The sequence below is a fragment of the Antechinus flavipes genome, chromosome 3 (genome assembly GCF_016432865.1).
Source record: "Antechinus flavipes isolate AdamAnt ecotype Samford, QLD, Australia chromosome 3, AdamAnt_v2, whole genome shotgun sequence".
In the NCBI taxonomy this organism is placed as follows: Eukaryota; Metazoa; Chordata; class Mammalia; order Dasyuromorphia; family Dasyuridae; genus Antechinus; species Antechinus flavipes.
In genome coordinates this window covers 425,791,016-425,818,175 of record NC_067400.1, presented here as the reverse complement: position 1 = coordinate 425,818,175, position 27,160 = coordinate 425,791,016, and the positions used below count along the sequence as shown (strand labels likewise).

Sequence of the window (27,160 nt, the reverse complement as noted above, 5' to 3'; positions counted from 1 at the left end):
AAGTCACCTAATCTAACCTATTTTATTTTCTACATGAGATCCATTGAAATAAAAGAAGGGAACCGCAGGCACTTGCATATTTTACCTAATTGGGCTCAGATTTGAAACTAGGATCTTTGGTCTCAAATCCACATACATTGTCATTATATCACCCTTTATCATAGTTCTTTTACTTTAACAAGATACTAATGTTTAACCTAGCTTTTTTCCTGCAAAAGCTGATACAGTTTTCCAAGTGTAGTACAACAGAAAAAGTACTAGATTTATATGTAGGGAACCTGGGTTCAAATTTTAAAGAAATAGATATCAAAAGAAGTAACTAAAATGTCATGATTAGACAGGGTACTAAACTTGGGAATGAGGTAGACCCTGAATTAGAATCCTTTCAAAGATATTTAGTATAATCTTGGCACATCACTTGACTGTTGTGGGCCTCAGTTCTTTATCTGTCAAATGAGGAGGTTGGACTGGGTAACATAAAATGATATTCACATATCTAAATTGGTGATTCTATATTTTGAACAAGTCTAAAGTTTCCCAGGCAGCCAGGTGTTACAGTAGAACAAATGCCCAGCCTGGAGTCAGAAAAATCATGAATTGAAATTTGGCATAAGACATTTACTCAGACACCTGAGCAAGTCACTTAATGCTGGTTGCCTTAGTTTCCCATCTATAAAATGAGCTAGAGAAGGAAATGACAAACCACTCCACTATCTTTGCCAAGAAAATCCCAAAAGGGATCACAAAAATCAGTCACAACTAAACAAAAAAGTTTCCCAATGCAAATATAGTGTATCAAATGATAGTTGTGGTAAGGGGAGATGACACACTAACAAACAACTTTTTCTTAACCCTAATGCACATAAAATAAGGGAAATAAAGATACAAATAATTCATATCAAAAATCTCTTACCTGTAGTTAGAGAAATAGCTTTCACAATTCTCAATACAGAGAAAATTCCAAGAGCTGAATCATTGAAAAAATTTATAAATATGTACAAATACCTGTGAAATTAAATTAAAGTTATACAAAATTTAGAAAGTTTCAAAGGCACATAGTAGAATTATTTAACAGGCTTTTAATGCTATTTTAAGCTTAATAAACTTTTATCTTCAGGCATTGTCTTTTGAATGTAGTAGAATAAAATCTTATTTTAATAGAATAGAAATAGACAGAATTACACAATTGGAAAAGACCTTAGAAATCAATTTGATCAAATATGGCATAAAAATCCTCTCTACCTTATCCAACATTTGTTCAGAAACAACCAGAGAAGGGGGATTCTTTACTACCAGAGGGCTCTCTAATTTCCAAGCACTGTTCCTAGTTCTGCCCTTTAAGATTAAACATAAAAAAGTCTCATAAATCTTATTCCTCTTCCACATGATAGCCCATGAAATTTTTCAATGTAGTTATTATGTTTCTTCAGAATCTGCCCATTCCACTCTCCTAAAAAATCTTCTTTGCTTCTGTCTAAGCTCAATAACTAGATTTTTATTAAAGCAAAAACAAAAAGAAGTAATAGAAATGGAAGTGTGATTCAAACATTAGGATACTGGTCAAAATCATTAAGTTTCACTCAATCTCACTATCCATTTGTAAAATGATTACAGTATACCAAGTATTACTGTGATAACCAAATGATATATTTTATTATGTGGAACACTGTGTTTTATTATTGTTGCTGTTGTTATTGATTGTAATGTAATATGTAATAAATATCACCGATTCTATTTTTCACTTTATTATCTCTAATAATATAATGAAAAACTTTTCAGTATTTTGAAGAAATAAAAAAAAACTTTCAAAAATTCTAAAAAATATATAAACAAAGGAGCTTCAAAAGGCAGTATTGTGCAATGAAAGAGGAGATCTGTTAGACCATGAGCTCTTCAACTTGTGTTTCCTTTACTTGTGTAACTTTCAGTCAGTAGTGAAACTACTCACCTGAAGCTCAATTTCCTCATATGAAAAAAAATGAGAGATTAAGACTACATATTCTCAAGTTCTTTCAAGCTCAAAATTCCATGAATTTAAAATCATCCATTTATGCAACTAAAGGGAGTGCTAGTGGTTGTGGTTACGGAATAAAAATATTCTTAGTTTCTCATATAAGTATGTTGGGCGTAAAACTGTAATAGTTATCATATATATAGCAGTTTAAAGTTTGTAACCATTTTACATATATTACTACATTGATTGACATGTAACATGTTATTTAATAAATGCTTGTTGCTTGCTTAGGTGCTATTTCACTTGATCCTCAAGGCAATCCTATAAAGTGGATCATATAATGAAATCCATTTTATATAATAGAAAACAGGGTCCGGGAGAAAAGAAACAATTTGGTCAGGTCTGTCCATCTTATAAGTATAAATGTCAGGATTCAAACTCAGATCTCCTGAATCCAAGTCCAATCTCTATCTATCACAGTAGCAGGAATGTTTTATATGTGCTGCTGTTTCTTTAGGTAAAATATTAAATCTAAATAAATGTTACTATATTGTTGGGGTAACAGATAAAGATTAATGTTTGATACAACTAGCATAAACAAACAAAAATGGAAAAATGCCTCTTTCAAAAACAATGAAAAGTAAATTTATTAAATACATTAAGTCTAATAAATACACATTTAAATTATTTAACTTTATATTAGTAGTAGAAACTTTTCCTGGGAGTGTGTCTGGAATTTAGGATATTTGTTAGCACTTAAGAAAAGTGAACTAACAAAAGGATCAATAGTCTGGGAATCAAGGGCTCAATGCCAATCATTCCGAGGATTCTTATTTCATTTTCTCATGGTAAATTTCATGGGACACAGGTCACATATTTTCCCCAATTTAAAAAAGAAAACAAAACAAAACAACAAGCCCCAAACTTTACTCATAACCATTGCTTATCCAAATTCTGATAATTAAAATTTATAATAAATATAAATCATCTGGAGTTCACTAAATGTATCAAATGAAAACTTCAAGGTTTGGACACCATGGTTCATAAAATATTCTTTAGATGAAGAAATTTTATATGAAAAGAATCATTTCCCCCTGTTGTCATACTGCTTATTTACTATGAATCTTACTTACGCCATTGTAAGAATAGGAATATCAAACCAGTTCCAGGGGTCATTTAGGAATGTGAAAGGTCCTATAACAAAGCCTCTTGCCAAGATTTTTAAAAGTACTTCAAAGGTATATAGTCCAATGAAAGGTAAACTGAAAAATAAGTATCCACAAGTACATTAGAAGGAAGAATGACATATCTACAATCATGAAATAAATCTGTGGAAGCTACTGTAAAACATTTATAAATGAGTGCATTAAGAAGACCAAAGGCAAAATTTTAAAGTAGCTACACATGGTACTAACTATATTTTCCTTTACTATCATAGCAAGAATTGAAATAATAACCTGAAGGACAAGGACATGCTCGGGAAGCTTTAACAAAAATCAAAATTTAAAAAGGAAAGGTAAAGAGGAGAGGAATATGCATGTATAACACATTACACTATTAGTAAGATAGAATACTGATGAAGCTGCTCTAATATTAGCTATGAACAGAATTAGGCTTGTAGACAAGATCCAAAGCAATCCCAATAGAATTCAGACAGAAAATGCCATCTGCATCTGTAAAAAGAAATAAGGAAAGCGACTGTAAATTATCACTTCTTTTTCTGTTTTTTAATATATCCCACGGTTTTTTTTTTCCCTTTTGCTCTGATTTTTCTCTCCCAACATAATCCATAAAATAATGTGTATTAAAAATAAATAAATTTACTAGAAAAAGTTTATGGACAAGAATAAAGTTCTAAGAAGTTCCCTCTTTAATAAAAAAAAAATGAGAGAAACTGAATTTTACTAGACAATTTACAAATTTCCCTGTAATATTGCAAATGTTGACCACTCAGGAAGGTGGAGCCAAGAGCGAGGAGGAAAGGTAGGAACTCTCCTGAACTTCCCCTAAGATTATTTAATAATTCCTTTTAAATAATTCCTTTAAACAAGTTATGGAGCAACAGAACTCAAAAAGTCAGGGTGAAATAATCTTGCCAAAGACAATTTAGAAGAATATAGAAAAGGATTGTCATATAGGGATGAGAGTAAAGAAGAGTCTAGCATAGACTGCACCGATGCAATCTAAGTCCTAGCAAATTAGGAGCAGCCTTTGGCAACAACTGAATTAACAGTGGCAGTGGATGTTTTTGGAGCTCTAATCTCACATAGAATAAGAGGGTCAAGTAATTGTCAGAGATCACAGAGCCTCTTTGCTAATACTGGGTTCAGGACTCTTACGTTGCCCATATCTGGATTAAGATTGCAATCCTGGGTGATAGTCCAATGGTGAGCAGAGCACTAATAAAGCAGAAGTCACAGTCACAGTAGGACATGGACAGTTATCAGAGTTGCAAGGCAGAAAAGAGTACTTGTGGTCACTCACAAACTAGAAGATAGACCAAGAGAGTAGTAAACACTTCTCTTCTTAGATCTTTATCTTGGAAGAAATGAAAACTTACAGATTCCTAGAAGTAGCTCAAAAAAGACCTAAAAATAAACATGTTGCTTAGGACAATGTGCTCTATGATGAAAGCAGAATCCTACTTTAGCAAAAAAAAGTCAAGAAAATAATGGAAAAATGAGTAAACAAAAAAAAATTCTGACTATATTAAATTTCTATGGTAACAAGAAAAGCTCAAAATACACAGTCAGAGGACAACAAAGTCAACACTCCTATAAATAAAACCTCAAGTAAACATGGCCATGGGAGAGTTCAAAAATGATTTTCAAAATAAAATAAGAGAAGTAGATAAGAAATTGGGAAAATAAATGAGAGTGAAACAAGAAAATCATGAAGAAAGAACTTACAACTTGGTAAAGTAAACATACACAGATAGAATACTGAAATAAAATAGTTTAAAAACAGAATAGGCCAATTAGAAAGAAGCCTGAAAATCTAATGAGAAGGATTGGCCAAATGGAAAAGAAAGTATAAAAGTTCACTGAAGAAAATAATTCCTTAAAATTAGAATAAAGAGAAGAAGGTGAAATAGGTTAGTAAATTTCAAATTCTCCATATTTTTCCTACAAACAGAACAAATTTGCATATTATGGTAAAAATGCACTGAGGAAAATCAAGAAGACTTAGGGCAGAGCAAGAAGATCTAAAAACCCGAGGCTAGCTAATAACCACTATGAAGTGCAAACACTTCCAAGCTAGCTCTACAAAAACACCCAGTGGGACTTCTGGGGTTAGCTGGGTTTGGCTGAAGCCTCTACAGAACCACAGAAACTTTCACTTCCTGGACAGTGTGAGGAATTAGGGTCTGAGTCTGGAAAGACTGAGTGAATCTTGACTGATTGGGAACACCAGGCTCAGTTGTGCTGCAGAGACACAACCCTGGGTGAGAAGGAGCCAGCACACCAGGTGAATACATGGGAAGCAGGGCAGGGATTCTGATGGCTATGGACACTTGCAAGATAGTGAAACTCTTGGTTTGAGGTTCCAGGTCAGAGGGGAGAGCTGAAGTGAATCTAGAGGCATCTCCCTCCCTATGATTAAAGGTGCTTAATACACTAATACCACTTATTTTTATAAAATGAACTGGCAAAGAAAAACCCAACAATAGAAAGTTACTATGAGAACAAAGAAGATTAGGGTTCATCTTCAGAAGATGATACTAAAAAAAAGCTTCTACTTCAAAGAGCAACATTAAATAGCTCCTCACCCAGAGAAAATTTATGAACAAATTAAGAGAACTAGGGATAATTTACTTATCATGTCTTTGGAGAAGGGAAGATTTTTGACCAAAGAACTATAGAATATTATGAAAGGCAAAAAAGGATTACATTAATTACATTAAATTAAAAAGTTTTGCACAAACAAAAATTAACAGAAACAAGATTAAAAGGGAAGAACAAAACTGGGGAAAATTTTTATAACTAGTATTCTGATAAAGGTCTCATTTTTAAAATATATAAATAACTGTGTCAAAATAATAACAATACGAGTCATTCCCCAATTGATCAATAGTCAAAAGAAATCAACAGACAATTTTCAGATGATGAAATTAAAGCCATTTATATTTATATAAAATGCTCTAAATAACTATTGATTGGAGAAATGCAAATTAAAACAACTTTGAGGTACTACCTCACACTTATCAGATTGGCTAAAAGACAATGATAAATTTTGGAAGGAATGTGGGTAAACTAGGACATTATTGCATTGCTGACTTTATTGTGAAATGGTCCAACTATTCTGGAAAGCAATCTGGAACTATGCTCCAAAGGCTTTAAAGTTATGCACACACTTTGATGCAGCAGTGGCATAACTGGGTCTGTATCCCAAGAAAATCATACAGGAGGGACAAGGATCTACAAGTGCCAAAATATTTGTAGCAGCTCTTTTTTGTGGTAGCAAAGAATTGGAAAAGGAATGGATGTGTATCAATTAGGGAATGGCTGAACAAGCTGTTACACAAAGGTAATGGAATATTAATGTTCTATAAAAAAAATGATGAATAAGCTGATTATAGAAAGGCCTGGAACGATTTACATGAATTGATGCTGAACAAAACAAATCAAACCAGGAATACATTGTACACAATAATAGCAAGAATGTGTGATGATCAAATATAAAAGACTTGGTTCTTTTCAGTAGTTCAGTGGTCCAAAGCAATCCCAACAGACTTTGGACATAAAATCCTATCTGCATCCAGAAAAAGAACTAAGGTGCCTGAATGTAAATAAACACATACTATGTTTACATCTTTTTCTGTTTTTTTATCTCTTCCATGGTTTTTCCCTTTTGCTCCAATTTTTCTCCCAACATGATTCATAAAGCAATGTGTATTAAAAATAAACTAACTACAAAAAGAATTTATAGAACTTTAAAAATATTTTAAAAATCAAATGAGAGACATTGAGGAAAAACTAAAACATTAAAAAATAAAACTATCCAAAAAACAAGATTATAAAAAAAGTTAACCAATTAGAAAAGAAAATACAGGGTTTCAAAAATGAACATATCTCTTTGAAAATTAGAATTGAGCACAAGTAAGCCAGTGAAGCTCTAAAAGACTAAGACATAACAAAACAGATTATAAGAAATGAAAAATAGAACAGAATATTAAACAACCTATAAACAAAACAATAGATCTGGAGAACAGGTCAAGAAGAGAAAATGTAAGAATAATTGTCTAAAAGTTGTGACCAGAAAAAATAACTTTGACACAATAATCCTAGAAATAATCTAAGAAAATTGGCCTGGAATGATAGAGCATAAGGGGAAAGTAGAAATAGAAAAAAAAATCCACTGTTCATCACTTCAATGAGATAGTTCAAAAGAAAGATTGGAGGAGAGTTAAGGTAAAAATAGTAATTATGTTATGCAAATGAGCAGCAGAAGAATAGATGCAGAGATATTAGTGGAGGAAGGAGAGCTCATAGTTCTGAAAATCTACTCATATCAGGGATGGGTTAAATAGGTAAGCCTAATATAACATAAAGGGTATAGCACCTTCCAAAATCTATAAAAAAAAATAAGGGGGGAAGGATGGGCAGATGGGGAAGCAAAGGATGGAGAAGAAGACAAGTAAGGAATCCATGGGTTGGTGAAGGTTAAATAATAGGCAAGTTAAGAAGCAGAATTATAGCAAAGAATCAACAGGAAATATTTGAGTTTGTATGTGTGTGTGGGGATGGAGAATATGTGTGTGTATATATACACACATATAAACACACATATACATGTATATACATGTATACATAAATATATAATTCCTTACCTATATTATGTTTGGAGGAGTGAGGGAAATAAAAGATGAAGAAGAATAAAATTTTAAAAATTGTGTACAGTAGAGAATAAATGAACAATTTACAAGGAAGTAAAAAAAAGATAGGGGGTGGAGCCAAGATGGTGGAGAGAACACACACTTTGTTCTAGGTTCCTTTCTACCTTCACTTGATAATTATCTAATTCAGCCTCAGAAATAATGCTTGACTGTTAGAATCCACAAATATTGGGAGTACAACAAGATAACTTGGAAGATCTCCATAAAAGGTCTGTCTTGATCAGGCCATCGCAGGCAGGGAGGCAGAACATGGAGGCTAGCACATACTGAGCTGACCAGGGGCAGGGTGCAGCCTCTGCAGGTGGAGAATTTGCAGGGAGGACTCTACCACAGGTTGGTTGCTCTGTTTTGGTTACAAAGCAATAAATTAGCAGAGAAGTTACACAAATGCCAAAGGTAGAGTGTACCCCAAAATACCGCCACACCCCCCCCCCCCAGCATGGGAGTGACTCAGTATAACCATAGTGCAGCTACACAGCCACAGTCTATAGGGGGAGGCTCTGCCCAGGGCAGAGACACTGCTGCTGCTAAACTGCTCATCCCAGGTCATCCTCTGTTCCACACAGAGAGGCTCTGCCCAGGGCAGTCCCACTTCCTGTACAGTGGGGTTCTGCCAAGGGCAGTTACACTTCAGCATAAAGGTGGGGGAAGGGTCTTCCCAGGGCAGTAACATTTCTGCAGAAGCCTGGCCACTCTTCACAGCCTGTTCACAGGACAGCTACTGTCTAACTGTCCCTGTTCTGTAGAGGAAGCTGGGAACCACCATGCCCTGAAGGCAGACCCTAATGGCTTTTAAAAAATGAGTAAAAAAGCCAAGCAACTCTAACTATAGATAGCTTCTATACAGAAAGAGAGTAAATTTTCAACCTTGAAGAGACTAATAGCACACAAATCTCCAGACAAAACACCAAAGGGGATATAACTTGGTCCCCATCACACAAGGCTCTCCAAGAAAAAATATAAAAGATCTTAAAAGAGAGCTTGAAGAAAAATAGGAAAAGGAAAGAGAAGCTTTGCAAGAGAGTATGGAAAAGGTATGTAACTCATTAAAAGAAAGATCTGATATAATGGAAAAAGAAAACAACTGCCTAAAATGTGAAACTGAAAAGATAAAAAACTTCCAGGAAAGTAGGATTTGTGAATTGGAAAAACAAAATGACTCAGTGAAAAAATAGTGAAATGGAAAAAAAATTCCATAGAGCAAAACAACTCATTTAAAAACTCAATTGGACATACATAAAAATAAGGGGAAAAAAGTTAATGAAGAAAATAACTCATTACAAATCAGAACTGAACAAATAGAAATTTATGATTGATGGAGACATCAAGAATCAACCAAGCAAAACCAAAAAAAAAGAAAAAAGAAAAAATGTTAAATATCTACTTGGAAAAACAACAGATTACTGAACTTCCTGAAAATTATAATTTAAAAAAGAGCCTATTTTACAGGAAATCATCAAAGAGAACTGTACAGATGTAATATAATCCTAAGGTAAAATAAGCATTGAAATAATTCATCAAATACCTACTGTAAGAGACCCCAAAATAAAAACTCCAAGAAATATTGTAGCTAAATTTCAGAACTATCAGACTAAAGAAAAAATATCACAAACAGCCAGAAACACCAAACCAAATACCAAGGAGCCACACTAAGGATCACTCAGGATCTAGCAGTTTCCACATTAAAGGATTGAAGGGCCTGGAATATGATATTCTGAAAGACAAAGGAACTTGGAATGCAGCCAAGAATAAATGACCCAGTTAAGCTGAGCATTTTCTTCCAGGGAAAAAGATGGACATTCAATGAAACAGGTGAATTACATTTATTCATAATGAAAAAACTAGAGCTAAACAACAACAACAACAAAATTGATCTCCAAATATAGAACCCAAGAGAAGCATAAAAGATAAAAAGAATTCTTGAAAACTATATTTCTGTTATGGGCATACATAAAGAGAGTGTATATAATTTGATTTTAATATTATAATATAAAAAAGGAAAGTAAAAGTGAAAAGGGGATTGTATCAGAAAAAGGGAAAAGGGAAGGTAAAAAGAGGGAAATTATATACCATGAAGAGGCAAAGCAATTTATCATATCTGAGGGAATTAAGGGAAGCGGAGTATGACTCTTACTCTCATCAGATTTAGCACAAAGAGAATATATTAAACACATTTGGTTTACAGAGAAACTTCTCTCACCTCATTAAAAAGTGGGAGAGGAAAAGGGAAAAGGAAAAGAATAGGCTAAATAGAAGGGAATACAGAAAAGGAAAGGTATGAGAAAAGTGGAGAGGGCTCAAAGGGGGTTGGAGGGATTCTAAAGAGGGAGAGCTTTTGTGAGGCAAGTGGTGCCCATAAGTTTAATATTGGGATGGGGGTGCCAGGGGAAAGGAAAAAAAATATATAATCTGGGGATAATAAGATGGCAGAAAATACAGAATTAATAGTTTTTTTAATTATTTTTTTTATTTTTAATAGGTTTTTATTCACGTGATATGCATGGGTAATTTTATAGCACTGACAATTGCCAAATCTTCTGTTCCAATTTTTCCCCTCCATCCCCCTATTCCCAACCCTAGATGGCAGTATGACCAATACATGTTAAATATATTAAAGTATAAATTAAATACAAAATAAGTATACATGTCCAAACCGTTATTTTGCTGTACAAAAAGAATTGGACTCTGAAATAGTGTACAATTAGCCTGTGAAGGAAATCAAAAATGCAGGTGGACAAAAATAGAAGGATTGGGAATTCAATGTAATGGTTCTTAGTCATCTCCCAGAGTTCTTTCGCTGGGTGTAGCTGGTTCAGTTCATTACAGCACCACTGGAACTGATTTGGTTCATCTCATTGCTGAAGATGACCGGGTCCACCAGAATTGATCATCATAGAGCATTGTTGTTGAAGTATATAAGGATCTCCTGGTCCTGCTCATTTTACTCAGCATCAGTTCGTGTTAGTCTCTCCAGGGCTTTCTGAAATCATCCTGTTGGTCATTTCTTACCGAACAATAATATTCCATAATATTCATATACCACAATTTATTCAGCCATTCTCCAATTGATGGGCATCTACTCAGTTTCCAGTTTCTGGCTGCTACAAAGAGGGCTACCACAAACATTCTTGCACATACAGGTCCCTTTCCCTTCTTTAAAATCTCTTTGGGATATAAGCCTAGTAGTAAAACTGCTGGATCAAAGGGTATGCACAGTTTGATAACTTTTTGAGCATAGTTCTAAATTGCTCTCCAGAACGGTTGGATGTATTCACAATTCCACCAACAATGTATTAATGTCCCTGTTTTCCCACATCCCTCCCAATATTCCACATTATCTTTCCCTGTCATTCTAGCCACTCTGCCAGGTGTGTAATGGTATCTCAGAGTTGTCTTAATTTGCATTTCTCTGATTAATAATGACTTGGAGCATCTTTTTATATGGCTAGAAATAGTTTCCATTTCTTTGTCTGAAAATTGTCTGTTCATATCCTTTGACCATTTATCAATTGGAGAATGGCTTGATTTCTTATAAATTAGAGTCAATTCTCTATATATTTTGGAAATGAGGCCTATCAGAACCTTTGACTGTAAAAATGTTTTCCCAATTTATTGCTTTCCTTCTAATCTTGTTTGCATTCATTTTGTTTTTACAAAAACTTCAGAATTAGTAATTTTAACTGTAAATGTGAATGGGATGAACTCTCCCATAAAGTGGAGGTAGATAGCAGACTGGATCAAAACCCAGAATCATACAATATGTTGTTTGCAGGAAACACATTTAAAGCAGGGTGAGAGATATGGAGTAAATGTAAAAGGCTGGAGCAAAATCTATTATACTTCAGGTGAAGTCAAAAAAGCAGGGAGGGGTAGCCATCCTTATCTCAGATCAAGTAAAAACAAAAATTGATCTAATTTAAAGAGATAAGGCAGGAAATTATATCTTGCTAAAAGATAGCATAGCCAATGAAGCAATATCAATGCTAAACATATATGCACCAAGTGGTAGAGTGTCTAAATTCCTACAGGAGAAATTAATTAAGATAGTTGCAAGAAGAAATAGACAGCAAAAATATAATAGTGGGAGATCTCAATTTTGCCCTCTCAGAATTAGATAAATCAAACCACAAAACAAACAAGAAAGAAGTTAAAGAGGTAAACAGAATATTAAAAAAGTTAGGTGTAGATCTTTGGAGAAAACTGAATGGAGACAGAAAGGAGTATACTTTCTTCTCAGCAGTTCATGGAATCTATACAAAAATTGACCATATATTAGGACATAAAGGCCTTAAAATTAAATGCAGAAAGGCAGAAATAGTAAATGCATTCTTTTCAGATCGCAATGCAATAAAACTGACATTCAACAAAGAGCTAGGGGTAAATATTCCAAAAAGTAATTGGAAAGTATATAATCTTATCATAAAGAATGAATGGGTGAAACAGCAAATCATAAGCACAATTAATAATTTCATGCAAGTGAATGATAACAATGAGACAATGTACCAAAATTTGTGGGACGCAGCCAAAATGGTAATAAAGGGAAATTTTATATCTCTAGAAGTTTACTTGAATAAAATAGAGAAAGAGAAGATTAGTGAAATGGGCTTGCAACTTAAAAAGCTAGGAGGAGAGCAAATTAAAAACCCCCAATCAAATAGTAAACTTGAAATTCTAAAATTAAAAGGAGAGATTAATACATCTGAAAGTAAAAACAACAGCAACAACAACAACAAAACAATTATTGAATTAATAAATAAAACTAAGAGTTGGTTTTATGAAAAAACCAACAAAATAGATAAACCTTTGGTAAATTTGATTAGAAAAAGGAAAGAGGAAAATTAAGTTGTTTATCTTAAAAATGAAAAGAGAGAACCGAGTTATTTTATTTTACAATTCACAAATCCGACTTTCCTGGGAGTTCTGTCTCTTTTCCAATTCATAAATTCTGTTTCTCTGGGAGTTCTTTAACTTTTCCAATTCACATTTCAGGGAGTTGTTTTCTTTTATCCACTTCATCAAATTTTTCTTTTAATGAGTTACATGCCTTTTCCATACTCTCTTGCAGAGCTTTTCTTTCCTTTCCCCATTTTTCTTCTGGCATGAGATGTGGAATGATTTAATTTCTCCTGCTGTAAAGTATCACACTCAGAATTGTACTTAACTCCATTGTTATCTGATTCTTGCTCCTTTTCACCTACTATAGTTGACACCTTTCCCTGCTGCTGTTTCTTCTTTTTCCTTATTTTAATACTTATAAAATTTCCTAAAGCTAGTTGTATTAAATTATATGTATTAAGTATGTCTTTGGAAAGTGAGTTAGGCCCATTTTTATTATAGAATTGATAAAGATCCTCTCCTACCAATTTCCATTCATTTAGATCTAATTCCTTTTCCAGAGAGAAACAAGGACATATGTACTTTACAATTTGTAAAAGTTCAGTGATCTGCTGTAAAATTATTATTAAACCTTGGCTTTCCATAACTTTGACAATGCTCTCTAAACATTTTCCTTGAACAGAAACAGAAAGCTGTTTTCTAAACATCTGTCCCATCTTAGCTGAAATTCTACTTTAACACTTTTAACAAAATTTCTTTGTTGTACTGACTCTAATTTCTGAGTTGAAGAGTCTTTTCCACTGGATCAGGATCAGAGGCTTTTCCACTGGATCAGGATCTGAATCAGTCCCATGTTCAGGGTGCCAAAATGTGGTGTTTCTTTTTCTTCTTTAAAATATATAAGATGAAGGTTCTCTCTGGGGGGAGAGAGCAGGTTTCTTGGGGAAGGTTTTTCTAGAGGCAGCCTTAGTATCAGTTCAGATCAACAATTACCCCAAATGCAGCCAGCCGGTAAAAATACAAATGTTTATTTCTCCTTCCAAGTCTTGTCTCTTTCCTTGGGCCCGGATAGCTAGATTCTTAGAGGCCTATCTTACTGCTCAGTTCCAAGAGCTCCCTCCGAATGTCTCCAAATCCAAAGGTTTTGTCCTTCAGCCTCTGCCTCTGCTTTCTTCAGCCTCTAGCCAGCTCCACTCTTCATGTAATTCTGGTGAAATCTGTCCGAGAGCCTCTGTTTCTTTTATACGAGAGAGAGGAATTGTGGGATATGAGAGAGAGGGATTATGGGTTTTCTCCCATAGTGCTCTCTGGCCCTAAGAGCTTCAAGGGAGGTATGAATTCACAGTTACACAGTTAACTTTGTGAATCTCTCATACTTGTGAACTCCAATGAGTAAAGGTGTGAACACAAACATTGTATCAATTAGTTCTAATTAGTACCTTGTTTCAGGTTCTGGCCCAAAACATCTTCTTGTAAGATCAGATCAATAATCTATCAACTCTAATGAGTAAGAAGTTTGTAAAGATTCCAACATTCTCACTCTCTTTTAAGATCTTTTATAATTACTTCCAGGAGAGCCTTGTGTGAAGGGGACCAGACTATATCCCCCTTTGGTGTTTTGTCTGGAAATTGTCTGCTATTAGTCTCCTGGGGTTAGAAACCTGCTCTCTTTCTGTATAGAAGCTATCTATGCTTAGAGTTCACTTGGCTTTTTTACTCATTTTTAAAAAGGCCCTTAGGGCTGCCTTGAAGAGCCCCAAGCAGCAGAAGTACCTCTCCCCTGAGCAGAGGTCTTCCTTCCCCCCCTCTTCTGCTTTGGAGAAGTGTGGCTGCCCTGGGCAGAGTACCCCCACTCCCCACCCCCAGGGCAGAAGTATGCCTGACCCAGCTCTGTGGTACATTCTGTGGTTGTACAGCTGCATTGTGATCCATGTTGAATCACTCCCAGTGTTGGCTGGGCGTGGCCAGATCCTATTAAACTTTGGCATTTTGGGGGTACATTCTACCTTTGGAGTTTGTGTAATTCCTCTGCTGATCTACTGCTTTGCAGCAAAAGTAGAGTAGAAAAAATGTGGTAGAGTCTTTCCTGCAAATTCTCCACCCACCTCCTCCCCTACCTCCCTCCACGTCCCTACCTCCAGTTCGCTCAGTGTGCTAGTGTAATAGGCTGAAGTTCTTGAGTCATTGTATTGAGGTCCCGAGCACTTGAGGCTAATTAGCAATTGGATAAGACTCTATTAATATATGCTTGGAGAAAGAATGGCCCCGCCCACTCTCTGCGCAAGTTTTATGTGTTATATAGGAGATTGTGTAGAAGATTTGGTGGGTGGAGTGTGAGAGCCAGAGGCACTGCTGGCCGGATTCGTGTTGCAATTGCTCTCACTTCATATCACCATTCTCCTTCACCTCCACAAAGAATAAAGATCAAGGATTTTACCTTATCCTGACTCCAGTTGCTTTTAATATACTCTGGGTGCTAAATGCGGTCAACACATTTGGGCCCATCGTGGAACCAAGGACCCTACTCTCACTGAATAAGTCTCTAGTGACCAGGAAATTAGATGAGTATTTTAATAGACAAACAGGGAACTTACTTTGTTAAGGGCTAAACTAGTAGCCTTTTCTTGGCTGATTCTCCTCCAGCCCCACCCCCAACCCCACCCCAAAGGAAATCTGCAGGAAGCATATTCAGACTGATAAAGAGATAGGGCTTATTTATAACTTGGGAGCACATTGATAAATGCCTGAACACATTAGAATGTATGACCGCTTGGATCTTCAATGAAGAAGAGACATGTTTAGATCAATTATGTGTGAATATTATAATGATAATGGTTCCCAGTCAATTTCCAAAGAAACATTATATATATATATATATGTATGTATATGTATATATATTATATATATATACACACACACACAACATAATACAATTGGCCTTAAAAAAATCCTCCAAGTTATAGAAAAAAAAAAAAGTTTTCAGAACAATCAGATGAAAAAGTGTGAGGATAAAGAGAACAAAAACAAAGAACAGATTAATAACCATATCCCCATAGGGCATGGAGATTTAAGTGAAGTTCAAGGGTGTGGTGACTTTCCATCCCAACAGGAAGCTTCAACCCAGCCTAAGGAACAGATAATTGACTCTCCTCCATCAACTTCACCTTCCGGTATGGAAGGTGGAGGAGTAGTGCACCTCCCTCCCAGCAACCAACCCCGCCTATGAGTAGATTACAAAAAGTACTACTGAAAGCCATGGAGGAAAGAAAAGTTATAAATGAGTTAAGATTACAAATTCATCCTGTGATTAAACAGTTTAATTCTTCAGGTCAAGAAAGTAGAAAATACATTCCTTTTGATATAGAAGTCCTCAAAGACCTGAAAAAAGCGTGTACTCTTTATGGAGCTACATCAGCTTATGTTAAAATATTATTACAGAATTTGGCTTATGAAATCTTAACCCCTAATTTCTGGAAATCTATAGCAAGAACATACTTAGAACCTGGACAAAACTTGTTGTGGCTTTCTGAATATAGTGAGTTCTGCAGGATAAAAGCCCAACAAAATAGTCAAAGTGGAATTCATACTCCAATCACCTATGACCAACTAACAGGTGTAGATTCTTATACAGGCATGGCAGTACAGATTAATTACTCCACAGCAGCATATGAACAAATTGTTGCTGCTGCTATCAAAGCATGGGCATCTCCCCCCCCCAAAAAAAAAAAAAAAAAAAAGAGTGAGGTCTTTACAAAAATAATACAAGGACCAAATGAACCCTTTGCTGATTTTGTGGGACGTTTGCAGACAGTTATCACAAGAACTAATGGTGAAAATGCAGTAACAGACATTTTGATAAGGCAACTTGCTAAGGAAAATGCTAATGAGATTTGCAGAAGAATTATACTAGGACTGCGCAAGGATGCTCCTTTAGAGGAGCTCATAAGACCCTGTGCCACAGTGGGCACAAATGCCTTTTATAGTCAGGTTATAATGCAGACTTTCCAAGATCCCAACATGGAAAGACAGGGTCCCTTTTGGCAAGGGACTTCCAGAGAGACTTGTCAATGTTTTCAGTGTGGTAAAGTAGGGTATCTGAAAACTCAGTGTTGGTATAGAGACAGAATGGGAAAACAGGGTGGGAGAACAAGACCCCATGTCCAAAATGCAACAGAGGCTTCCATTGGGCCTCAGAATGTAGACTAATTCAGGGAAACAGGATGAGGCACCCAGCCCCAGGGCCCAAGGAAAAAAATACTTGGGGCATGATGGTAGCCAATGTTACACTCAGAGAGTGCTTAGAAGTCCAGTACCCAGATATGACCAATTAGCCAGGAAGCCATATGATGGGAAAAAGGGTAACCCCTTTTTTATTTGGGACAAGACCAGACAAGATATACATGTTTTATACTAATACACAAATTAATGTGTGCTGAGACCATCCCAGACTGGCAAATTTTATTAGCCATGGCTCCAAATTTTACACACGGGTCTCCATTAAAGATAACCAGACTATTACATAATTGGTGATGGATTCTTGAAGAAAAAGTTTCTAAAGTTCCTCTTAAAGGACCAACTATCTTTATAGATGCATCCAAACATATTTGTGCTATATACTCTCATGACTTAACTATAAAGAGAGTAATCAGAACTCCTTTTCAGTCCACTCAGCAGAATGAATCGTATGCAATCATTCTAGCTCTTACTTATTATCCAGGAGACATAAATATAATATCTGATTCGGTCTATTCAGTAGGTGTGGTACAAAGAATTGCCACGGCCCAAATAAAATTTGCAGCCTCTAATATATATCAGTCTTTAAGAAACTTCAAGAGCAAGTGAGAAAGCATCCAGGTAAGATTTATATTTTACATGTCCACTCTCATTGTGGACTTCCAGGTCCCATTTTTGATGGTAATTCAAAGGCAGATAGCCTTCTAACTATGTTGGTCAATACTCCTTTATTCCAAGAAGCCCAGGAATCTCCTTCTAAATATCATCAGGCTGCTCGAACTTTACATTTACAATTTGGAATAACAAGAGAGGAAGCTAGGAGCATAGTAAAAGACTATATGGCTTGCCTTCCTTTCCACACTCCTACACTGCCTCCAGGGAAAAACCCTCATGGTTTGAGACCCAATGAAATCTGGCAAATGGATGTGGCCCATTATAAATCTTTGGTCGCCTGTCTTTTATCCACATTGTGGTATACACTTTTTCAGGATTCACTTTTGCAACACCAGCAGCAAAAGAGACAGTCTGAGTGGTCACTGAATTCCTCACACAAGCATTTGCCATTATGGGTGTGCCATAAGCAATAAAAACAGACAATGTTTCTGCATATACCTCCAAACATTTTGCACATTTTTGTACACAGTATAAGATTTTAGGCATACCTTTTAATCCTCAAGGACAGGCAATAGTAGAGAGGAGAAACAGAGACATTAAGATGCTGTTCCAAAAACAAAAGAAAGGAGGAGCCACAGGTAACCCTAGAGAACTTCTAAATCTAGCCAAACCTTTTTCCTATTAACTTCTTGATTTCTGACAAAGATGCATGACTCCTGCAGACAGGTTTTATAACCCACCAGAAGAGCAGTGTCCAGTGCAAGCAGCTCCACTATCTTTAGGTAATCACTAGGTGATGTGGAGAGACCCAGAAAGTGGTGAATGGAAGGGACCAGATAGGCTAACTGCTTGAGGGAGAGGGTTTGCTTGTATCTCTACTTGTAGAGAAGGAATCAGATGGGTGCCAACGAGCCGTATTCACCTTGTCCATCGCAGAGAGATGGAGTAGACCCTTGAAATGAAGGAGAAGACCCAAGAAATATTGGGTGGTTCTGTTGCTGATTGTGCTCACCACTGAAAGAGCATGACAGTTATGGAATTTGAATCATGGACATCAAAAATTGTTGGATTTCTCATTGGATTCTCTGAGACATGATAAGATTGTTGCGGGACTTGAAAACCCTCAGGAATCACTAGATTTTCTGAGAAATGATAAGACTTTTGCAGGACTTCAAAATCTGCTGGAATCATTTGATTCTCCAACACATAAAAAGACTGTTGTAGGACTTCAAAAACTTGGGGGGAATCATTGGATTCCCTGACATGTGAAGCAATGGATAATAGATTGGTTTTGTACTATCCCTTGGTTGCTGAAGAAGGCGTATGTGTGACTGTTGTTTACATACCCTCCTTCTAGGACTTCTGGAAATCTTTTACAATACCATGTTGATTTATATTGTTTGTTATACCATTACTTGGGTGTATAATTCATGTTTGTTACACCACAACGAGCCTGCACTGATTGTGGGGAGAGTGATCACTTATAGCCTGTGCATTATCACTATGTGCTTGTGTAATACCTCCCATGCTGATGGGTTTGTGCATACCCGTTTCTAATAAGACCCTTCAGCCCAGAAACCCAGTAGCAATCTCCACATCCCTTTAGTGCTTTTCATCTCTCATCCTGAGATGTCAGGGAGGGCGTGATCATCTCCTTTTTAGTGCTTTCACCTCCCTTCCTGAGAAGTCAGGGGGGATGTGATCACCTACTTTTTGGTGTTTTCACCTTCTTTCCTGAGAAGTCAGGAATGGTGTGATCACCTCCCCTTGGGGGCTCTCACTTCCCTGAGAGGTCAGGAATGGCATGATCACCTGTGTTCTAAAACAAAAGAAATTGGGAAATGTAATGGGCTGAAACTCTTGAGTCATTGCACTGAATACTTGAAGCTAATTAGCAATTGGACAATACTCTATTAATAATATATGCCTGGAGAAAGAATGAACCTGCCCACTCTGTGCAAGTTTGATGTGTTGTATAGGAGATTGCGTAGAAGATTTGGTGGGTGGGGTGTGAGAGCCAGAGGCATTGCTGGCCGGATTTGTGTTGCGATTGCTCTCACTTTGTATCGCCATTCCCCTTCACCTCTGCAAAGAATAAAGATCAAGGATTTTCCCTTATTCTGACTCTGGTTGATTTTAAAATACTCTGGGTGCTAAACACAGTCATCTCATGCTAGTCTTTGTGTTCTGACTCTCTGCCTGCACTGGCCTCCTCCTGGCCCATCAGGACAAACCTTTTCTGGTGATCTTACAGATTATCTTTGCCTGGATTTGTTTTACTCCCAATATTCATGGATTCTATCAGTCAAGCTTTAATTCAGAGGCTAAATTTGGTAATTGGTAGTGAGGATAGAAGGGGAGCTTAGAATGAATTGTGTGTCCTCTCCACTATCTTGGCTCTGCCTCCAAGAATGATATCTTTAAAAAATAAAATTAGGGGTGAGAAAGAGGAATACGCTATGAAAAAGGGAAAGGGAGAGATAGAATACAATAAAATATTTTAAGAAAAAGCTTTTTGCAGTGAAGAGAAATCTGGGGGAGGTGGCAGGGAATTCTTGAAACTTACTGTCATTAGAATTTATTCAAAGAGGGAATAACATATACACTCATTTGGATTTAAAAACATATCTTACCTTATTTATGCTAGAAAAGTAGAAAGGAAAAGGCACAAGAAAAGAGTGGAACTGATAGAAAGAAAGATGAATAGAGAGAGGTGATAGTGAGAAAAAAAACATTTTTGAGGAGAAAGAGGTTAAAAGGAGAGAACAAGAGAGTAAAATAAACAGAGGGGAAATAAGATGGGAGAAAATACACTTAGCAATCGTAACTGGGAAAAATTAGAAATTTTCCATGATAAATGCCTCATTTCTTCAATATAAAAAGAAAACAGAGATGAATTTGTAAAAGTAAGTCATTCTTCTATTGATAAATGATAAAATTTTCAGATGAAGTAATCAAAGATATCTATATATATATATATAACAGTTCTTTTCTGGTGGCAAAGAATTGGAAGATGAGGAGATGCTCACCATTTAGGGAATAGCTTAACAAGTTGTTGTAACTTACATGAACTGATGCTGAGGGAAATGAGCAGGACAAGGAGATCATTATGTACTTCAACAACAATACTATATGATGATCAACTCTGATGGACATGGCCATCTCTAGCAATGAGATGAACCAAATCAGTTCCAACAGAGCAGTAATGACTTGAATCAGGTACACTCAGCAAAAGAACTCTAGGAGATGACTGTGAACCTCTACACAGAATTCCCAATCCCTCTATTTTTGTCCGCCTGCATTTTTGATTTCCTTCACAGGCTAATTGTGCAATATTTCAAAGTCCGATTCTTTTTGTACAGCAAAATAACTGTTTGGACATGTATACATATATTGTGTTTAATTAATACTTTAACATATTTAACTTGTATTGGTCAACCCGCCATCTGGGGGAAGGGGTGGGAGGAAGGAGGGGAAAAATTGGAACAAAAGGTTTTGCAATTGTCAATGCTGAAAAATTACCTATGCATATATCTTGTAAATAAAAAGCTATAAAAAAGTTACTATATATTATTGCAATGGAATACTATTATTATAAAAAATGATGAGCAAGATGCTTTCAAAAACCTTGGAAAAACCTACATGAAGTGATGCAAAGTGAAATGAGTAGATCTAGAATAACACTGTACACAGTGTGTGAATGACTTAGCTATTCTCAGCAATATAACAATTCAAGACAACTCTGAAGGGTTTATGAGGAAACATGCTATCATTCCCCAGAGAAAATAAGTGATATCTGAATACATATAAAAATATTACTTTTAAAAACTGCATCATTACATATGTATATATTATATCAAATTGCTTATCTTCTTCATAAGGAGGATGGGGAAGGTAGGAGGGAAGGTGAGAATTTGGAACTTAAAATTTGTTAACAAAATTTGTTAAAAATTGTTTTCACATGTAATTGGGAATAATTAATAATAAATAACAAAAAAACTACTCATGTTTCACGAACAAAAATACATAAACAAGTTTTCAACTAAATCACAAGAGAAAGAGAAACAGAAAACAAAGGAATCTGCAACATTATGTAAGGGAAAATAATACAAGGTTCCATTCACAATATAAATGCATTTTAAAAGATATTTTGCCAACTTACTTTAGAGCCTTTGCCCAGGCTGGAGATGTATGCATTGTTAAAAATAAACAGTTGATCACAAAAGTACTCATGATAAACATGTTGAATAGGGTAGGTGAGAGTCAAGGAAAGTAAAATGAAAAATCATGTTAGAAATTTTCTATATAAGTGTTAAGGACTTTCAACCTAAAAGGTAATTCCCTATAACTTCCCACTTTAAAGAATTACCAAAGAACTTTCAAGAATTCTTTTCATTCACTTTGCACAGTCATGGATAACATAATATATATATATATATATATGAAGGTGTTTTTTTTCCAATTTGCCACTAGTACACCTATTTATCAGATCAGTATACAATACTGATTGTCATGACAGTTATCATTATAATAACTAGCATTTATGTAGCACTATGAGATTTGAAAAGTACTTTACAAATATTATGTTTTTTTCCCTTACAATAAATCAAAGAAGTTATACTATTATTTTTTACATTTCTATAGATGATAAAAATGAAGCAACAAGAATTTAAATTACTTTTCCAGGGTCATATATCTACTAAATATTTCAGACTGGATCCATTTCTTCCTGCCACCAATTCCAGTTCCAAATTCATTACACTAGCTATCTTTTGTGTTTTCCTATTTAATTAAAAGGCAATGAATGAATTAAAATCAGAGATTTTTTAAGAGTGGAAAAAGACTAAAAGCAAGATTTTGATGAAGAAACAGAGCTGTATTTGTTTAATATTATTTTGTTTAGATATTAAAGCAGTAACCCTGCCAATGAGCCCCTGGAAAAGGATATACATTTACTAGAACCTTAATAGATAGTCTTCTAATCCGATTGAAAGGAGTTAAAATGTTTAAGGCTGGAGTGGCATTGAATCTGAAGATTGTTTTCCTTTCATTCAATACTAAGAAGGTCTGCAGGAGGAAAGATAGAGAATGAAATTAAAAATTAAACCTTAAAATTTTATTCATTTTTAACATATTCATCTTTAGTCTGAATTGATCATTGCTGTTGCTGCTGTTGTTCTGTCATGACCAACTATTCATGATCCCCTCTTTAGGTTTTCTTGGCAAAGATAAGAATAGTTTACCATTTCTTTATCCAGTGGACTAGACAAACAGAGATTAAGTGACTTGCCTATAATCACAAAAAACATGTCTACATCTGGATTTGAACTCAGGTCTTCTTGACTCCAAGCCAAGTACTCTTTCCACTGAGTTCCCTACTTTTGTTCTGTAATCATTAGTTAGGTTCAAATGAAATAAATATGGGCCTATAAATTGTTCTATAACTGAAAAGAGATTTTAAAAGGTAGACTTTTAAGCCTAGGAAAATGTTTAAAGAATATCTAATGTTACTTTGCCAAGAAAACATCTTTTGGGGTCATAAAAAGCAGGTCATGACTGAAACAAGTGAACAAGAATAAAAACAAAGGAATTAAGGATATTTGATTTTCAAAACATAGGATGATAAATGTTTTGAAGTATTTAAAGGGCTATGTCATTTAATATGGTGCCTACATTGGTTTTGTTTGTTTATAGAGTGGACAATTAAAAGTAAGAAGTGGAAATTTAAGTGATGAATTTAAAATATTCCTAGCAATCAAAAGTACCCCAACATGGAATGGGCTATCTCAGGTTACAATAGTTTCTCATTTTCCTAGAATCACTCAGGCAAAGATTTGGTAGCCACTTGTATATGTTATAGAAATGCTCCTTTTCAGATATTAGCTGAGGTCCCTTCTGCATTTGAGATGGTGATTCTATGAAAAGCTTTCTAACAATTATAGCTGTCAGAAAATGAAACAGACTGTCTCTGTGAATTGTAATTTCCTCATCAAAGGTGTTCATAGAGATGCTAACTGATCTTAGGATCACATTTAGAGCTTAGAGGGACCTTAAAAAGTCATTACTATGTATGTAATACTCTCATTTTTGCAGGTAAGGAGATAGAATCTCAGAGGAATTAAATGAGAATGCTTGAGAGATTGACTTAGAGATGGTTTGCCAATGGCTGCAGTAAGACTGTTCCCAAACTTTCCTGACTTGTAAGTTTATCACTCAACTATATCACCTACTATACTGAGCTAACACTCTGTGATAAGTTGATATAATGTCATAGAATCATAAATTTAAAAAAAATGAGGATTTTCCAGATATAAAATTATAGGATTTTAGATTATGAGTTCAAAAAGACCTCAGATGCCATTTTAACTACTTTACTTATTTTTTTCGGTTGAGGAAAATGAGGCACAGAGACAATAAATAGCTTTCCAAGAATACAGTGGGCATAAATAGAAAAACCAGGATTTAAATGTTGGTCATTTCACCAAAAGCAGGATGCATAACCATAGAACTTAGTTATAACCTCCATCCCCTCTTATATTTTAAAAGCAAAGGAATCAAGACATCATTTATAAAACGGATTTTGATATAAGAAAGTAAGCTTGATATAGCTGAATATTAAAATAATTCAATATTCACAACTTCATATAAAATATTCATCAAATACAATCACATTTCATTCCTAAGCTTTTCATACATAGAGAGTAAAACAAAAGAATTTTCTCTATGTTCAAAGTAAATACTTACATTTTTATCCCTGTAGTATGGGTCCAGGTCTTCTAAGGGCTCTGATATCATTTCTGGAGGAACATCTCCATAAATAAATGGCAGCTGTTTACCTGCTTCCAAGTCACTTGCTGGCTCTATTACTTCTTCCTCTTCCTCATTCTTTCTGTTAGCTTTGTGTTCTTTAGTAGATGTTTTGGTGAAGTAAGTGAGGTTTTTTATTTTTGCCATGTTTTGTTTGGTAAAATTTTAATTCTCCTCTACTTCTTACATGAGATTTCTGAATAAAAAAATAAATGGAAAAACTTAAAGATATGAGAGAAATATACCAAAAGTTTAAAAATTTTAGTAATGACCAAAAATACTAAAAAGTTCCAATTTTTAATCAAGGTTATCAACTGAAAGGAGAGTAGAATGCATGACTGAGAGCAACTAAAGGTTAGAAATAAACAATGTAAATTTAGGAATCCACACTTTCCAATGGTTTCTTTCTTCTCTCAGTAGGTATATTTCAAGAAGTCAACAAGTACATCAAATAATCTTATAGTTGTGATATCAATTTGTTTAAATACACTATTTCTCTTGTGCTATTCTTGTTTTTGATTTTGTTTTCTTTTGCTTTTTGAGGCAGTTGGGGTTAAGTGACTTGCCCAGCGTCACACACCTAATAAGTGTTGTATCTGAGCTCACATTTGAACTCAGGTCCTTCTTGCTTTAGGGACAGTTTTCAAGCCACTGTGTCATCTAGTTGCCCTTGTGTAATTCTTTATTTTCATATGTGTGGTCCATTCATACCCACCATGTACTTCTCTATTGTCCTTTGGGTGAACTTCCTTGTTTAGTAACATTACAATTCACATCTGTGTATCATCATTAGAAGCATACTGGTGTTTTGTTTTGTTATTAATGGAGCTTTGTTTCAAAAAGGCACTTGAGATCATTACAAGAATCCTTCAGTTTTCTAAAGGAAATTTGGCCCTCCCTATTTCTATTCAATTTGGGATAAAGCTCATTGAATCAAGTAGGTAAAAGATGCCTTTTGGGGATATTTATGCAGTTGGATGGTCATAAAATTTATCTATTAGTACATAAACCACTGGCTTGGAAAAGATTAATTTATATCCCAGTCCTAAAGAAAGTCAATGCCAAGTAGTGTTCAAATCACCAAACAAGTACTTTCATTTTACACACTAGCAAGGTTATGCCTAAGGATTCTGCAAATTCTAGAATTCAACAATATGTAAACCAGAAACCACCAGTTTCCTTTGGCATTCAATCTTTTCCAACATCAGAGTCTTTTCCAGTGAGGTCCATCTTCTCATTATGTGGACAAAGTATTTAAGTTTTGCCTTCAATATGTGACCTTTCAGTGAATAACCTGAATTAATTTCTTTAAGTAGTGACTGATTTGCTTGCCTCTCCCCCCCACTGCTGGCAACACATTTCAAAAGCATTGAATCTGCTGCACTCAGCTTTCTTTACAGAATAGTTTTCACAGTCATATAATGCTACTAGCAAAATAATAGCTTTGATTATATAGATTTCTGTTAGCAAGGTGCTTTTACTGTATTTTAGTATGCTATTTAAATTTGTCATGGCTTTGTGTCCAAGGAGCAAGAGTCTTTTAATTTCATGGCAAAAATATCTGTCTGCAATGATTTTGGAGTCTAAGAATATAAAATCTAACATTGCTTCCATTTCTTCTATCTCTTATTTGCTAGGAACCTATGGGACCAGTTGTTAAAGTCTTTTTTTTCCAATGTTAAGCTGTCAATCATCTTTTATACTCTTTTTTTCCCCAACCACATCAAGAGGCTAAATATACCTCCTCATTTTCTGCCTCAGAAGGGTTTTGTCTGCAAACCTGAGATGACTGATATTTCTCTCAGCAACCTTAATCCCAACTTTTGATTTATTCAAACTAGCGTTTTGCACATACATTAAGTAAAGGTGAACAATACAGAGTCTTCTAATACTACTTTTCCAATCTTAAATCAAGCAATTATTCCATGTTTGGTCTAGCTGTTGCTTTTTGGCCAGCATACAAGTTCCTCAGGAACAAATAAGATGATCTATTAGTCCTATCTGTTAATGTTCTGGTTTGTTTTCTGGAGGCCTCTGGACCAGCCTTCTTTTCAGTTGAGTAATCACCATGAGAATAGCTAGGGATAAAGTCCAAATTCTTTATTATTTCCTTTACAATCTAGTTTCTTTGCCTGGGGGCCCAGACTAGCTTTCTTGAGATTCTCTGAAATGTGTCTTGGTTTCTGTGGAGGAAACGGGAAGACCACCACCATGGTCTCTGTGTTGAAGTCATTCTGAGAATTTGAGCTCCCACCTCCAGTCCTCTGTCTTCTCCAAGTCAGTTCCAGTCCTATTTGATTCCCCTTCTATGTCTGACTCTGACCTTCTTAAATACTCTAATACAATTAAATCCATTCATCATGCTGAGTATAAGCCAATCATTATATCACTAGGGAACCACTATTTGTTGTAAGAGTAATTCAATTATACTGAACTAGAGAATTATTAATCACCATGCTAAACTATATAGCCATTGTCTTATCAATTCTACTGAATTAACACCTTGTAAGAATCCTTGTTTCAAGTACAGAGTTCTGGCCCATAACACTAACTGTCTAAAGATTTGCCATATTTTGTTGTGACCCACACAATTAAATGTTTTAATGAGTCAGTGAAGGAGAAATAGATATTTTATTGGATCCAAAGAATGCTAACAATTTGGTCCCTAGCTCCCAAGCCTCTTTGAAAACCAGCCTTCCAGTGATTCTTGTAATTCATTTGATTCACTTGTTTCTTACATATTTATGAACTCTAGTTTGCAGAATCCTAAGTATAACCTCGCTAGTGTGTAAAATGCAAGTATTTGTTTGGTGATTTGA

The 27,160-nt window shown here is 35.2% G+C and overlaps 1 protein-coding gene across 1 annotated transcript in view; it reads right to left on the bottom strand.

The window, feature by feature from the left end:
* LOC127554586 (sodium channel protein type 9 subunit alpha-like) overlaps positions 1-24,531 on the bottom strand; it is a 128,962-nt gene extending 104,431 nt beyond the window's left edge. The window contains exons 1-5 of the mRNA XM_051986231.1: positions 24,279-24,531; positions 22,483-22,601; positions 21,697-21,786; positions 3,088-3,216; positions 914-1,005 (exon numbers count right to left, since the gene is read on the bottom strand). Coding sequence (XP_051842191.1) covers positions 914-1,005; positions 3,088-3,216; positions 21,697-21,786; positions 22,483-22,601; positions 24,279-24,488 — 640 coding nt within the window. The 5' untranslated portion in view covers positions 24,489-24,531. The remainder of the gene's footprint in view (positions 1-913; positions 1,006-3,087; positions 3,217-21,696; positions 21,787-22,482; positions 22,602-24,278) is intronic.
* Positions 24,532-27,160: the final 2,629 nt, after the last annotated feature.